Source organism: Anomalospiza imberbis, chromosome 3 (genome assembly GCF_031753505.1).
Source record: "Anomalospiza imberbis isolate Cuckoo-Finch-1a 21T00152 chromosome 3, ASM3175350v1, whole genome shotgun sequence".
NCBI lineage: Eukaryota > Metazoa > Chordata > Aves > Passeriformes > Viduidae > Anomalospiza > Anomalospiza imberbis.
This window is the reverse complement of record NC_089683.1, coordinates 62,280,262-62,296,633: the sequence shown is the minus strand read 5'-3', so window position 1 is coordinate 62,296,633 and position 16,372 is coordinate 62,280,262. Positions and strand designations below refer to the sequence as shown.

The 16,372-nt window shown below is 38.7% G+C and overlaps 1 protein-coding gene across 4 annotated transcripts in view; it reads left to right on the top strand.

Annotated features, from left to right (window-relative positions):
- The window catches only part of AIG1 (androgen induced 1), a 123,657-nt gene that overhangs the window by 24,874 nt on the left and 82,411 nt on the right, over window positions 1-16,372 (top strand). For all 4 annotated transcript variants that reach the window (XR_010997311.1, XM_068184743.1, XM_068184744.1 and 1 more), the window contains exon 2: window positions 11,407-11,562. Coding sequence is in view for 3 of the 4 variants with exons in the window: in XM_068184743.1 (XP_068040844.1) it covers window positions 11,407-11,562 (156 nt within the window). In the remaining variant the exon portion in view is untranslated. The remainder of the gene's footprint in view (window positions 1-11,406; window positions 11,563-16,372) is intronic.

The window sequence follows — 16,372 nt, the reverse complement described above, 5'->3', positions numbered from 1 at the left end:
TATATATCTTCTTGAAGACAGGAATTATTCTTTAAGCTCAGTTAGGGTTGAAATGTGTGTAGAAGGTGCATCTGTTAGCAAGTAATATACTCTAATGCTGCATAAAAGTTGATACCAAGAATTTTTCTTTCCCTTCCACCATATGTTACAGTAAACGGTCCCAAAAGTTAAATGCTGAACTCTTAAAACCTTTCTTCTTGGGCTTCAAGCTGTGAGTGCTCATCTCACACAAGAGATTGACTGAGGTCACTTAAATTCTGCATGTATGTGCCTTGCAGGAGAGCTTGGAATTTCAGACATACTTCTTTACCTGACTATATCCAATTCATTTTTGCTTTAATTTCGTCTCACTTTATGGTCTGCTCCTTGGAAATTAGTTTTGTCTGAGAGCTGTGGTTTCCACTTTAGCCAGGTCTTTAAAAACTCTGTGCAGTGCTGCACCTGAACCTCCTGGTGGGTACAGGTGTAATCCAAATCCAGGTTTCCTGAGTGTAAACATAACAGCCCCTTGTGGTGGTACTCAAAGTGCCGGTGGACTCAGCTCAGCTCTGCATTTAGTAGTTGGCCTTGATTTCATTACATGGGGGTGGAAGGGTCCAATGCCCTGGTCTGGCTGTTTCATATAAAATTTGTAATACGTCTCTGAGCAGGATCTTGGCTGATTCAAAGCTAGAGGTTGAACATGACCCAGTCTCACTGTTAGTCAGAAGTGAGTGTCTCAAGATGGGCATGCTGATGGGGCTGCTCAGCAGCTCTGCTCTGGGACTCCGGTGGGAAGTTTCTTGTTGAGTGGTTACAGGTGGCCTGGACTGGAGAGGTTCTTGTTCTGTTGCAGGGGTGTCTGGGCCTGGTGCTGCAATGGTCTACTGCCAGATTATAAACAAATGGGCATGGCCTAAAAGCTTCCAACGTTTTTAAACGTTATCTGGGTAACCAGCTTTTTTTTGTATTGTGAAGAACAGGGCAGAATACTGTAAAGTATTTATTTACCAAGTGTTTTGGGAAAAGCGTATGTATTCTGCAAGTTGGAATTAGAGGTACCTTACATAAAATCAGAAGTTACATCAGATACATTTACTTGGACCAATGTTCTTATACTCTAGGATAATGTTTTAAATTTATTTGTCATGTAATTGTGTCCAGTTTATGTGCTGGTAGACTCATTTTCCTAAGAGACTGTTCTGGTTCATGTTACACACACATTGGTTTACCTGTTAGCTAACAATCTTGTGTTGCTGTTGTGACAGTAAGGCCAGTTTCTGACCAGGTGATGATAGGAGTCTCCATCACAAGTATCCTTGTAGCAGCACTTTCAGCTTGTTTGGATGAGAACCCCCCAACCTCCGGTTTGCTCCAGCTGGCCTGCAGCCTCTTATCAACACTCCAGTGTATGCTTGAGGAGTTGCTAATTAAAATCATCTCCTCTGTGTGCAAAAAGTTGTCCAGTTCAATGATATACATATCTCAGTAGATAAATAGCATCCATTAGTTCACTATTTACTTCATATGAGCAAAGCAGGACCCGCCTGGGTTGTTCCCAGGGCTACTGGGAACTCCCTGCCTCCCCATCCAGACATGCAGTTGATTATCTTGTTAACATGTACTGGGACTGCCTGTGGAGTTCTTTTATCGATGCCTCAGACCTCTGGTGGAGCTGGGACTGCCCGGGGCAGGTTCCAGTAGCTATCAATTATCTCATCTGTACAGAAACTGGCTGGGGAGTTCCCGGGACTGCCCAGGGAGCTCCTATGGGTGACTCAGCAGCCCAGCATGTGCAGGGGCACAGCCCTTGTCCCCAGCTGCATTACAATTACAGCTGCTGTCGTAATTCAGAGTGCACGTGCGTGTACCCACCTGGTGCATGGAGGCAGGAGTGTTGGGAGGACCAAGAGGTTTTGTGGAGGCCATTGTCACCAGAACTGTGCTTCAGCAAAAGTCTCTTTACTGGAGTGATTTGCTACTTTCTTACCTGCTATAAGAGATGTTGTTTGAGCTTTCTGTTTCTTCGAGAAGAAAGGGCAGCCTATTATTGAACTTGTAGTGCTTACTGACTGAAAAGTGTGTTCATTGCTGATGGAGAATATCTAAATCTTATGGCTTTGGAACCTGGTTTGATATCACGTAGTTGTCACAGATTGGCTTCCCCTAATATGTAAGGGGATGTAAATTTAAACTTCCATATAGTTAATCTCTTTTTCTCTTTTGCAAATGAAATGAAAAGTAGTGAGTAAACCAGAAGTACAATAAACAGATATGTCTGGAAGGTTAGTTGGAAACTCAAGAAACAGTTAAAGTTGGTTACAGTTAGAAAGAGTGGGAGAGATTTGAGCTGTGTCTGTGTTCATGAGCATTCAAAGTAAGATATGCTTCCATACTGTTTTCTTTTTCAGACCACTCTCTCCAAAGACAGTCTCCAGGTAGCAGATGAGGTGGTTGTGCTTCTTCTACTCTGTGACCTGTCCTACAGGGATGCTGAGAAGCCAAGTGTACACCATGTTAAAGTTGCAGTACATGAAACTTACTCATACAGAGCAAAACAAGGGAAAAATTAAAAATACATATTTACCACTAGTGTTGTTCAAAATCAATATTTGCTGTATGAAATATGATGTAAGAACAGTGAAGATGGGAGTGGTATAATGGACAAAAAGATCTCCAAAGGTGTCAGAGACCTTGGTAGCTCTAGTTTGTTTGCAGAAATAGATCAGCTGGTCAGAATTATAGTATCTAACTATTAAAGACACAATACTAAAGAAGGTCTTTGAAAACTCTGATCACTGTGAGTTGTATAAGAGGAGAAATATTTGGCTTTACACTATTTACTACATACATACAGTAGTATGGCTGCATTTGGAGGGAATGAAATGTGTGTACATTGGAAATGGCTATTTCTGTAAGAGTGAGTGTAGGTGCGTGGAAAGTAACCTTGATACAATGCCTGGAGAGCTGCCTAGAGGTCAGGACACCTGAGTTCACTCCTGGGGTGCCTTGCTGCCTTGGCCAGCTTAATTTCCCCTTGCCTTGCTTTCACCAACAACAATCAGGAAACAAATCCTTCATTTCCTCTGAGATTGATTCATGAGAAAGACAATGAAAGCAGAGAAGTGTTATCATCTGTGGTTGGAATGCCACACACCTAGTGAACACTTAACCCGTGGTTGTATTTTTAATTTAAATGCAGTTAGTTTATATCAGGGGGTTTCCCATGGTTTCTTTAGAGATATGAGATAATGAGATTTTTTTTTTCTCCTGAAATGCAACTCTTTAGAACAGTGTCTTGCTTGAAGTGCTGTGTAAAGAATAGTCTTGTTTATGAGGACGGTATAACATGTTAGATCACCTTTCATTGAACCACATGCTTTATAATTAATGTACAAAATTATGTCCTGTCTTTTTTCAAGTGGAGCTTGAATAGCAGCATCCTTTGCTGTGGTCTTACTTGCAGAAAATCCATATCTTAGTAATAACTTAATTTATGAATATACTTTACCTATCATAAGTTATACTTCAGCTGCTGCAGCAGTGCGCAAAGGAAGAAGAGTTTAAGCAAAAGCTGAAGATGAGCCTGATCAAAGATTTGACCTGTTTTCCACAATATGGGTTTGCAACTGACTTATTTGTGTATTGCTGGATGAATGACGAAGTGGGATAAAGCCCTCAATGTCTCCTTCCCGTACCTTCCCTGGAGAGAAGGAGAATTGCCCAACTTAGATGCATATCATGTGAAAACCTGTCTTTCTAGACTGGTGTGTGGAGTCATTCATTACTATTTTCACAGTGCTCAGGAAAAAGACCTTCAAAACCTTTTCTTCCCTAAGCCACGCTAGGACAGCACTGAGGTTGCTGTGTCTCAGAAGATTGTAGTGACTTTCTCATTTGCATTTACAGCTCTGTCCCTATGTTGCTGAGATACATTTGTAATGGCCTTATCTGAATTCAGCAATTTAGAAGGCAGCTATTGCCTTATTCATTAAAATTGAAGAAATTAAAAGCAAAATCAGTTACTCTTTGATCAGTCAAATTGCTTCCCTGTAGTGGTATTCAAACTGTATTTCTAAACATGAAAAAGTTGGTGCAATGCAGAAGTTTCTGGAGTTTTAAGCATACCATTTTTTAATTAAGTTTTGCACTTAATAAAATGTAGTTTCTTTTTTGAGGTAATTAACTTAGAAACTGCTAGGGGCTTTGCAGCCATGGGAAACCCTATCATAAAGCTCATTTTAGCATAGACAGCTGTAGAACAAGTCTTACCTTCTTAGCTAGTTATCCCAAACACTGTCTAGGGGGCTGCTTTTCCTGCCTTGACTGCAAGGGCACTGCTGCAAAGAGAGTACCAATCATGCTAAAATGTGTAAAATGATCATTTAAGCCAAAATAATGACATAACCTTCTGAGCAGTGTATAATCCTAATAAGATTAATCTTTACCAAAGAAAAACATAAAATATATAACTTAATAAAATCATAATCTATTCTGAATAAACTGTATTATACATGTTTGCTGAATGGATTATATAAATTTAATGCAATTACACTGTCTTAGAAGCAGGATACAATAAGTAGTAATGGCAGCTTTTCTATACACAATATAAGACAGCAAGGAAGAAGATGGGGATTATTAGAAAATGAGTTTAGTCAAAACAATTAAAAAGATAAAGTAAAAATAGAATAATAATTTCTTAAGTACTGCAACAATGAGCTTCATGTTTCTTTGAGTGTATTAGCCAAGATCAAAGTAAGATATATGAACATCTAAGAATACTGACATGGTGTTGGAGAAGAATGACACAGCTGATACAATTGCAAAAGATTTGAGAAAATGTAGTATTTTCTCAGCATCTGTTCAAATTTTCATTCATATTTCTTTAGTACCTTGTACATTTGTCCATTCCATCTCTTCATTTGATATGTGGCAGTGGATTCCAGGCTGTTAGCACTTTTGAGCCAGATGGCATACACTCTGTCATGCTGAGATCATGTTAGAAATGTCATCTATGCAACTCAGCTGAGGTAGAGTAGCACTTTAAAATGAATTCCTCAGTTGTCCACTATGGATTTTTTTTTTTTTTTTTTTTTTTTTTTTTTTTTGCTGAGGATATTGCACCCATGTAAAAAGAATAAAGATGCTTCTGTTACTGTCAAAAGATAAAGCATTTCCAAATATTTTTGCTAGTGTACCAAATTTCGGTTTAGTTTGCTGTAGTAAGGAATATTTGTCCTTACAGAAGTACTTAAAGGATTATAAAAACTGCTTTAAAAACTATGTTAGCACAAATACATTATCTCTTCAAGAACTATGCTGCATATTTTTGGAAATCTTTGCGAGACAGTCAAGAATCGTGCTAAAACAGAATGGTCTGAAAGTTAACCTTTCCAGTAAGAGTAACAGAGTAAGGGATTTTCTTGGGTTAAGTGGAGAGAAGATGAAAAGAGAAGGGAAGAGCCTGTTGAGTGGCTTTTTGTCTGTCCACATTAAAACACATCTTGTATGCATAATTTTGCATAATTTTAAAAGGCATCTCTTGTCATGGTAACACAAGATCTTGTTATCTTCCACAGCTTGGTCCCCATTCCACATCTTTATAATAGGTGCTTAAGCACTAGGAATTGAACAGTGTAGTAGTACCTGTAAAAACTAGACCCAAGAGTCAAACAATTTTTTCTTTCATGCATATTAATTTCCTAGTAGATTTTATTCTTTCATATATCTATATAATCCCAGTGGTTTAAAACCCCATCCTTGGTTATATTTGGACAATGCTGATGGGCTTCAAAGAAAGAGACCACAGGAGGTTATGTAGAATGTAAATAATTATATTTAAAGGAGCCCCTGAACTTACATCATATGGTATTAGGCATGTTTTATAAGCTGATTCATATCATAAGACTAAACCATGAAAATGAAGTTAAATTTCCTACTAAGGACTAGTCTTCATGTGCAACATGCTGGGTAGAAGAGCTGTCCCTCCACTGAAGGCTGCAAAGGGAGACATGAGTCATTAGCTTGGATGAGGACAGTGCTGGACATTTAAAAGGCTGTCCTCCTTTCATCCAGTTACTGAGATTCTAATGTCTCTTCTGATAGAAGTAAGTGCCATGTTTTACTAGTGTAGTTTTTAATTGTAATTTGTGTAAGTAAAAGAGAAAGGAGAGATAGGAGAAATACTTATTTCAAGGTTCCTAACCAGTAAACAACTCAAAGTAAAATAGATGGCATTTGCATTAACTATTCCTTTGGCTTACTCTGTTTTCGTTGCCTTGTCTGTTACTTTTTTTCTCTGTATGATGTACTTGTGTTCTGAGACTACTGGCTTTTGATGGGCCAGGGGCTCAACCTTTTCTGTGTTGAAGTGACCTATAATGTTGAAACCTGCTTAAGAAACAAAGCAACCTAAAACAACCATGGCACTTGCAGCTGGTGTGGAAAAAGATGCGGTATGAGCTTTGCCTTTTTACCTTAGCTTACTGTCAATGAATCTTCTGGGGTGATGCTTCTTTTCACTTCTGACCTTTGAAATACGAGTATTTTTCCCTATTCCTTGCACAGAAATAATGATTCTGAGTAGCACACAGTGCTTTCTCATGGTTCTTGCACCCTAATTAATTGTAGGTTTAGTGTTCAGATGTATTATGGTGTGTTTTAGTATTTAAAAGGTTCTTGGTTCTTGCACTTTTTTCTTTATGCCTCTCTTTCATTTGTCTGTAAACACAAAGATCTATCTTTTTCTTATCTGAGGTCTGTAGCTTCTCTAATACAAAGATTATATGTTGTAATGTTGTCCAGCTTCTGCTTGCTATCATAACTAATAAAGATAAAGCGAGGAGAGGAGAAGCGAGAAGAATAAAGCAGTGTGCCTGTGAGTAGTGGTGGAATGGCAATGGGCAAGAACAATCAGTAGTTCCATGCAATCAAGAACAGTAACATATTTATTAAGCAGCTGCAACCCATGACTTCATTTGAAGCATTTTCTGTTAAAAATACCTTGTTATTCTCCATTTCTCATCCTGGACTTTCTTGGTATGTTGCTACTACAGATAACCGAGCTGTTGTTACAGGATGCAGGCTGTCCACAGGTGCCTGCAAACAGCCCAATACACAACACCACTTGAAACAGTCAACTGCTGAAGCATAGTACATTTGTTACAGCAAGTAATGATGTGTAGAGGCTGGAGAAATTAAAGCTAAGGTGACAGTGAGCAGTAGTACACACTCCAAGGTTACAAATAATTTTCTGTTATTTGAAGAGGAAAATCAGACCATGTTCTTTATATGACAGATTGTAAAATCTGAAATACAAGAGAAATTACAACTTTCAGCAATTTGATTTTGCATGCTGGTAGAGCTAAACTTCCATCTTCTTGGGGAAAATGTTTCTTAAGCCTGAGTGGTTTGATGGGTCAGGTTATGTCTGTCCCCCCACCTTCGAGCTGGTGGTCTGTCCCCAGGGCGTGCCTGATGGCCTGAGGCTGGGACTGGCCCCTTGCCACACTGGCTGCCCTGCTCCTGGCTGGGGATGGGATGGGCCCTGACTACCCTGCTGCCACTACCTGCCGCTATGGATCAGTGAGGCTTCCCTGACACCTTTCTGTGAATTAGTCATCCTATCATGTGGGTTATGTTTGGTTACTTAGTGCTTTTTCGTTATTTCTTGTGGATTTTGTGCGTGTTACTTCCATCCTTTATTCTGGCAGTGCCATCCATTTGCCAGCCTAGACTGAAGCCTTATTTCATAGAGGGCCACATGAAGTAAGTGGTGTTAATCTTGAATTTTCTGCTTTGGTAAGACTAGTAACAGAATGTTCATAATCTCAAGAGATCTTTTCCACACCATGGAACTTCATGGCATGGGTGAGAAGGGAGTTCCATGCCCTAGAAATAGATTTATGAGGAAATAGGTTTTCTGTTTGACTCTTAGGAAGTCAAATTAGGAGTAGTACGAGGAGGTCATTAGCTGCAGTCCTTGTGAAAAAAACAGTCCTACTGAAGAAAGTTTTTATTTTCTTGTGGTAGACAGACACATCCAATTAGTTTATTCTATGTAATTCAACACATCTCACTGTGAGAAGATTTCTGTGCTGCTTGGTTTCATCTTGTGTTTATAGCTGTTTTTCTCCTGCAGCAACTTAACAAGTGTTTTCTCTGCTCTGCATTTTGTTTGCTGACATCCTTTAGATGGCCATTGTTATTACTTGTCATTACATTATCACAGTTTAAAGGTACTGTAGGATCAACTCTAGTGACAGTGGCCCCTTCAGGCTTCTAGGAGAAAAAGGATCAGCAGTAAGTATTTTATACCTGTTCAGTTATTTTCTTGGGATTGCATTCTCTGCTTAGAAGTTCCTGATTCTGTCTGTACTATCAGTCTATACTGTTACATGGTATAGGGAAGCTCTGTCTATTTTCTGTCAAATTTGTCCTTTTCTAAATCACTGTTTTCCTTCAAGCTCTAGTTAGAGACAAAACTATAAAGTATTTCTTTTGAAATGTTGTTCTTGCTTACATTTCCAAGGGAAAAAAAAGTCAGCTGTTTAACAGCTTGAGGATGTTTCATGTATAGATTTACCACCTGCAAATTTTCAAAATAAGGTCATTCTTTTGAAAATGTGATCCTAAATCTGAGGTAACACCAGGACACCTTGGAGAACATTGTTTAGAGGGAGTTTCTATTTCCTTACTGTGATTTTTTTCACATCTGTTAGACAGCATTCACACCGACGAGCACGGACTTAAAAACTTTGTTTCATACAAAAAACCACCAGTAGCTGCATGCTGTGCTTTTCCTACGCCAGACCCACAAAGGATATAAATCATTACTGATTCTGTTTAATTAATGTTGCTGAGACTCATGCAGCTCTGGAGGTCCTAACTCTAATCCCAGGTGTTGATAGGTGTCAGAAGAGTTTTCTTGTGCATTCTAGAAAGGAAAGGAAGTAGAATGAATGGAGTGAATGTATGTACATTATTTGTATGACTAAGCTGTAACTGTTCCTCCCTGAACACTGTACCATTTTTTCATTGGCTCTGAATGTTCTCAATAAAGATGTAATTATCTCTTTCCTGTATGGATTTTTATTTGTTAATGTTTTTGTAGAGTAGCCTGCTTCATACCTACCCTCTGAAATCTTTGGGTATTTTCCTTCAGGAGTTGTCACTCCTAATTGGGATTTCATTCCCAATGATATCATTATATTTTCTCTTGAAGCTCTGTGTTCATAAAAGGATAATAGGGAGAGAAGTTTCTCAGTTTGTGATTGATTGGTGGATGTACAATCTCAATTCCCTTGGAAAGTGGGCGTGTGATTGTTTGAGTCTGTGTTTCTTTGGAGAGGGACCATTTCAGGGAATTGTAGTTAGAGCTGCAAACAATCCATTAGTCACTCTTCCAAGCCCTGCCAGCATAATACTGTTCCCTGCAGTACATTATTGAGTGTTTTGTCCAATATCGGTTTGAGTGACTCAAGCCATGAGGCTTCCACCACTTCCTCTGAGAAACTATTTCATGGTCTGATGGAGCTAACTGTTAGGAAATATTTCCTGGTACTCAGCCTAAACTTTTTAACACTCAGATTGATCTCATTACTGTTAGGTATACTTTTTTCCCATCCCTGTCTTGTTTGGCATTCACATTCTTGAGTGAATAGTAGATGGTATCATATCTCCTCATAAGTCAAGCAAATGCATAATTAGTTCTTCTGTTTCAGCTCTCCAAATAGGCCATCTGTTTGGTGGAAAACAGGGCTGAGTATGGGAAGATTTTTTTTTCTACTAAGTGCTTGTTTCAAACAAATAATATGAAAAAGTACATTAGGAGTTCTTAGTAGCTCCAAGAAGCCCCAGCTTACATTTAAAAGTCTTTTCAAAAATTATGTAGAAGATTGTAATTTTTCCAAGCAGTCATTTGAAATAGTAATACCTTTTTCTAGCGCAATATACAGCTCTAGCACTAGTAGTCTGTCACATCTCACGGCTTCAGGGAATGTTTTGTAAGGTTGCTTCATCTATTTATCAAGCAAATTCTATGTAGCTACAGCCTGGAGAGGAGAAAGCAATGGCAACAGAATTGCAAGCAGATCCAGGGGCCATTTGAGTATTTGTCATTCACAGCTTTACAGCCAGAATTTACAAGTGTTTGGGTTATATAAAGATTGTTGAGGAAGGAAGTGTACTTTTATCCATCCAATCATTACACATCTCTGGATTTCTTCCTGGTAGCCAACATATGTTTGGTATTTCTCTCCATCCATCCTTCCTTCCTGTCTGCCTGTCTTGCCTTATTATAGTGTAAATTCTGCAAAGATGTATGCAGATAATAAATTGTATTTTGCAGTATCTGGGTATATGCTATTCTTATTTCTTATGGGTAGTCTTCTGCTTGGTCAGAGACTCCTAGTGAGTGGAACACTTAGGTTTACAGTAAGACTTCTAAACTAGGACTCCATGCTTGCTTTGAAATACATGAAGTATGAATTCTAAGCATATATATGTTCATGTTTTTTGACTAATCACTGTGTAATTTGGGAACCAAGCCTTTGTTTTGTTAATTTTTTTTACCTGAGATTACCTGATGTGTGTGGGTTTGTGACCTGGGCTTCCAGTTTGGGGAGTAAACAAGCTGTGTGCACTTCCTCTGAACTGTACTAGAAAGGATGTGCAAGTCCTCAGGCAAGAGCATTCCTGAGCTAACTTATTACAGTTTTACTAAGCTAATTAAGGGAGAAAAACTCAGTGATCACATTAAGATCGCGTCAAGTTTGAACCAAATCAGTGGGTTCAGGTGATTAAACCAACGATTTAATTTAACAGATAATCTTATATTGCACACAAATACGTAAATGCAAAAAAGGAAAAGTTAGGTAAATTACAGTCTGCCATCAGGAGAAGAAAGTGAATAATTCCTGCATCTTTCTCGTTCTATCTTTCACTACCTAAGATGAAGTAGAGATAGATTTGCTGTTGCCTGGGCCATGTGCTGTGTCTGTCAGGAAGTCTCAGGCACTTCCTTCACCTTTAGGTGGAGGGTCTGGGACAGGCAGAATCTCCAAGAGAGACCTCTTGTCACAGGGGAAGGAAACACTTATTTGTGTTTCTTTCCTTTCTTCTCACAGGGAGCATTCCTCACTTTTCTGCCCCAGGGGCAATTAGGAGCAAGGTGCATGCAGGACTTTGAAGCACACATGGCTTTTATGTGAATAAACTCTACCCATATTTAAGGGACTGATGTATTCCCACTCCCCATGTCAATTCTGTGGCAATATTCCTCATGCATTTTGTGGCAATATTCCTCATCCTGTGTCTGACCTGCTCTCTACCAAAGGGCTGATCTTCTCTGTTCAAGAGAAGAAGAAATGGGAGAAGGATCACAGAAAGATTAAGATGTGTTCAAGAGTGTGTTTCCCTTCCGTGCAGGTTATCCAGGCTGTCTTCTTTGGGATTTGCGTCTTGACTGACCTGTCCAGTCTTCTCACTAGAGGGAATGACAGTCAAGAGCAAGAGAGGCAGCTGAAAAAACTCATTTCCCTCCGTGACTGGATGATGGCTGTTCTAGCTTTCCCTGTGGGAGTGGTAAGTACAAGTGTTAATCTGCGCATGTCTTTGCAAACTGGGTGAACAGTGTTACTTACTGAAAGTTTTCTTCCTGAAAGGTTTTCCCATCACTATACAACAGACCACACAGAAAGGGAAAAATGGGAGAGATGATTTTACTACTCTTTTGTTTTTCACAGGTGTAAGGGAACAGAATATAAAGTGGGTTGCTGAAATAATTTTTGGTTCATTATGAAAGTCATGTTACACTAGGAACTCGATTGTACAAGTAATTTTATATGTGTATTGTACCAGCAGCATCTTGAGATTCATTTTAGACTTTTTCTGGTCCACATGTCATCATCAGGAGTAGTGAAAGTGCTGACTGTGGCATGTTTTACACCGGAATGACTTGAGGGAATCTGGGCTGTAAGACATTTTGACATGGGTAAGAAGAGAAGCAAAAGTCCAGGTTGCTCCTTGTTAATTTCACAGGGGATTCAGAGCTGGCAGAATAATTGAGGTAGAAAAAAAGGGGTTTTGGTTAGTAATGTTAAAAAGGACACAGAAGGTATGTGAAAATGTGGGGTTGACATGTCTTTTTCCAAAAGAAAAATATTCTTTGCATCAGCTCTTGCTCCACTGGGACATTGCACTTCACTTTCAATGGCAAGAGGTGTTCAATGTCTTTATATAGCTAATAAAGCTGCTAAAAATCCAAAATTTTATGAGTTTTTACATGGAAGTGTTATCTATGTCACTCTAGTTCCAAGCTTAGGTTGCAGTGCAAAAATGTGTGAACATTTTGTTAAAGTTATTGATTTTATTGTAATTCAGAATCAAACTTTAATTCTCTTTTTCTTATTTCATTGTGCAGTAGTTCAAAATAAATTCACTAGAAGCAGACTTTTTTCATGGACTATTAGAAAGCTGTATGAGGTCTTTAAAGCTGTATTTTCACAACAGCTGATCACTTTCTGTCAGTTAACAGCAGCTAACGTATCAATCTATCACTTATAATTTCATATATTCAGTGATGATTCATTAGAAATTCATTTCACCATTTATGTGGAATTTCACAATATGTGAAGAAATACAGAATGCTTTTGCAAAGTTACAAAAGGCAAAGCATATGTGAAACACTGCAGGTACTTCTTTAATACCCAGCTGGTAGCCTTCCCTTATTATACTTGCTGAGCTGCCTTTTGGGAGCTGCCACAATTGGGGCAGCAGACTGCAGTTTTCCAGTAGTGGTAGAGGAAATTGGATCAGGTAATACAGCTAGTAGAAAATCTGTGCATAGACAAGTTTGCAAATATGCATTTTCTGGGTGCAGATTTATGTTGCATTTGTGTTTTTAAGGGAGATAGGGAGTTAGAAGTAGTTGTGATTGTGATTAGCAACAGATGCTTTTTCTACTGTGTTGATAGTAGAAGTGAAAAAGGAGAACAACTTCACGCTATCTGTCTGTGTTTAAATATTTTAAGTGCCTTTTTCACTCTATAAGTGTACTCCTTCACACTCATCAAAGGACACCCTCCTTGGGTGTCTCACGCCTCTCAGGATTCAGGGATTCTTTCCTGCCATTGTTTTAGGTCCATACTGTTGTCTGTGTGCTTCTCCACTCCTGCAATGCTCCTGACCTTGAAACTTCTCAAGATCTTGGAGAATTTCAGCTTCTCTTTGTCTTGGCAATTCTTAGGATTTCTTTTCAGGCCATGTTTCTCAGTACACAACAACTCCCAGTTAGCCACTGCCTGCACTAGAGGTGTTGTTGCAACATTGACAAATTAGCAGTTCCCGAGAGATACCTGGAGATAGCTGCTTTCCCAAGGGTTTCATACAAGAACAGCTTAGGTCTTAAACAAACATAGTAAGGAATGGCCATGCTCATTGTACAGATATGCTCCATTTCCAAGGGTGACCTTTGTGTTGTGAGGGGGAACATTTGTTTACAACTGTACCTCTTACTAAGAAATCCTAAAAAGGTTGTTTTTGTTGTCATTTCTTCTCCTGGCTACTGAGAGACAAACTGCAGCACCTCATAACTTTACACTGGTCTCATCTCCTTCCTGAAACCTGATCCTCACCAGCAGCAGAGATCTTACTGCACTGCAGCTACCACTTGCCAAAGCCTGGCCGGTGCCTGAGAGACTGCTGGGCACTGCAGGCTCTGCTTTGGTGGGATTACAGACAGGAAGAGTGCAGGGCCCAAAAGTAGCAAACACTGAACGCAGATGTTGTTGTCTGAAGAGCTATTTATGTGGAAGAAAATAGGGAAATTTTGCTATGATGGAGGTTCTCATTAGAAGGAAGTTATTAAACACCGGAGTGTCTGTAGAAAAAAAGTTAAAAGTTCCCTTGTTTCTCATATTCTTTTAACAGCTTCCTTACTCCAGAAAAAAAAAAAAAAAAAAGAAAAAAGAAAAAAGAAGAAAAGAATTGTAAATGCAAACTTTCTTTCCTTGAGACTCACCTGCCTAGCTCTCTGTGGAGCTTCTCAGTGGTTTCCAGTAGTGACACAAGGGAACCTTCGCACATAAAAATTGGGCAAATGGGAATAAAATCTTTGTTGGGTTTCTAAAGTAACAGTAGTGGTCATGCTTAAGTACTTGTCAGTTACCTTAACTTCTAAATTATTTTTACTGCTCAGTGTTCTACACAGGGCATATTTAGGCAATAATGCAAATACTAGGGGAACGTTTTAAAGCCTAATAACTTTAGCTTTTCAAGAGTAATTCACCACATTTTTTCCTGTATTTCCTGCTTACTGGAGCCCTTGAGATGACTTGTTCTGAAAAACAGATGAGAAAAGGGGTATCCACTCCCAAGTTAAACAATGATGTGAGAAAAAAAAATGTAACAAAGTTCTTCATTTTTAAGACTTCCTAAAAAACTAAACATGCAAACCATCTGGGAAGTCTGACCACCAGCTTCTTTCCACCTTCCAAAGGAGGGGAAGAACAGCCCAAGGGTAAGTAATCTCTTTTTGTGGCTTCACAACAAATAAATCTTGCAAACAAATCCAAATCATATCTCTCCAATGTTGTGATATGCATTGTGTATCTTCAGGGGCTCTGATAAAACTGAATTGCCAACCTATATTTCACAGGAGAGTTAAGAAATAAACATGAACCTCTTCTAAGGACATAATGCCTACTATTTACCTATTGTTGCTCTTTTTAACATGCACTTCAGATAATCAAATCAGAAATCAACGCATTAATTTTCTGTGTAGTAAACCCTTATGCCACAAAAAGTCTGTGGGCAACACTTCCTAGCCTTTTTTTTTAGTTCATTATAAGCCTGCAATTCAAATGCTTAAGAGATTAGGAAGCACCTACTGAAGAAAATTGCTTGCATAGGCATTTTAGAAGTTCATTACCAGTTTTCATCTATAATTACTTGTACTTGCCATCCCTTTATCTGTGTAAAGGAGATATATATTGAGAGTAATTTACACTGCTAGAGTGATGTGAGACATGCTTAAAAGTCAGACATTACACCAGTGGTTTAGCTTATCCCTACTTTTTTCTGTTTATTTGACATAAATCAGTAAGTCGCCATGTTTCTATGGTTAATTAGTGTTTTGGTTTTATCAATATGTTTCTTGTAATTTGTACTGAACAAAAGGAAGGAGAGATAAATCAGGCACTTCTGGTTGTTTAACACTGTGTTTAATAAAAATAGGAAGAACAAAAATTGAACTTGTTACATATTAAAAGAGAGATTGCTGCCTAGAAAATCACAAACTCTACCACAGACATTTTATATCATGTAGCATCAATACCTATGTTTGAATCTGAGTCTAAACTGGCCAGAATTACATCATTTTTTTCTGTTATACTTTTATGGGTTTAAAAACCTGTGATACACAAGAGAGAAAATCAGGCATGCTTTCTTATTTCATGTTTCTCTGTACTAGTAGAGTCAAAAGGAAGGCTGATCACCCTTCTGTAGATCACCAATTATGCTGATCTGCTATCTTAGGCCAAGAAAAGATGTGTAGGCATTTGCTGCAGTTTCCTAGTTACCTGGTTACTTGTCCAGACTATAGCATAATTTTATTTCCATAACTGACTCAACCGTGCAAAAATCTCTTCTAGATTTTACCCTCATCTGTTGTGACAAGATGACTGGTGATGGGATAATTAACAAGTAGTGGTACAATTGCCCCCTGAGGTCTGTTCTCAGAGAGGGGTTTTCCCTGGGTTTTTTTTTTTTCCCACTCCTTGTTATTCCTGTCACTGGTGCTTTTCAAATCCCTTTGGTGTATTGTGCTAGCTCTCAATCCCACCTAAAGACAGTACCATGCCAAGTTGTACCTACTGTGGTCTGCCTTTAATACTACTTTTCTTCTAGATTTAATACCTCAAACTGTCAAATAAGTTCACAAACAACATATTTATACACCCAGTTAACCACAAGTGTCTTGGGAGATAGGCAGAAAGCTTACCTTCAACTGTACTTATAACAAATTGTGTCAAGGTCACAAATTGTGTCAGGGTTCTTTTTTGTCATTAGCCATCCAGGAAATGACTGAACTGTGCAGCCCAGCCAAAACCAAAAACACATAGTGTAGGAAAATAAAGTTCCACTGGGTTCATTCTTCGTTTGCATAACATTTCTTGGTTGGACTCATGTAAATTGCAAATTGTACAATTCTTTTTGTTGGCTTTACTTTCTTAGTTTCTTTTTGCTTCCATTTGTAGTGTTTTGACAAAGCCACTTGATTTCTCTTTTGAATGACCATCCATTTCCCAACTTGTCCTTTAAAACTTTTCCCTTGACAGGGCCACATGCTGTGCTTGTGTCCTCTGAAGCTTCAGAGACAGAGGACAAACACTCA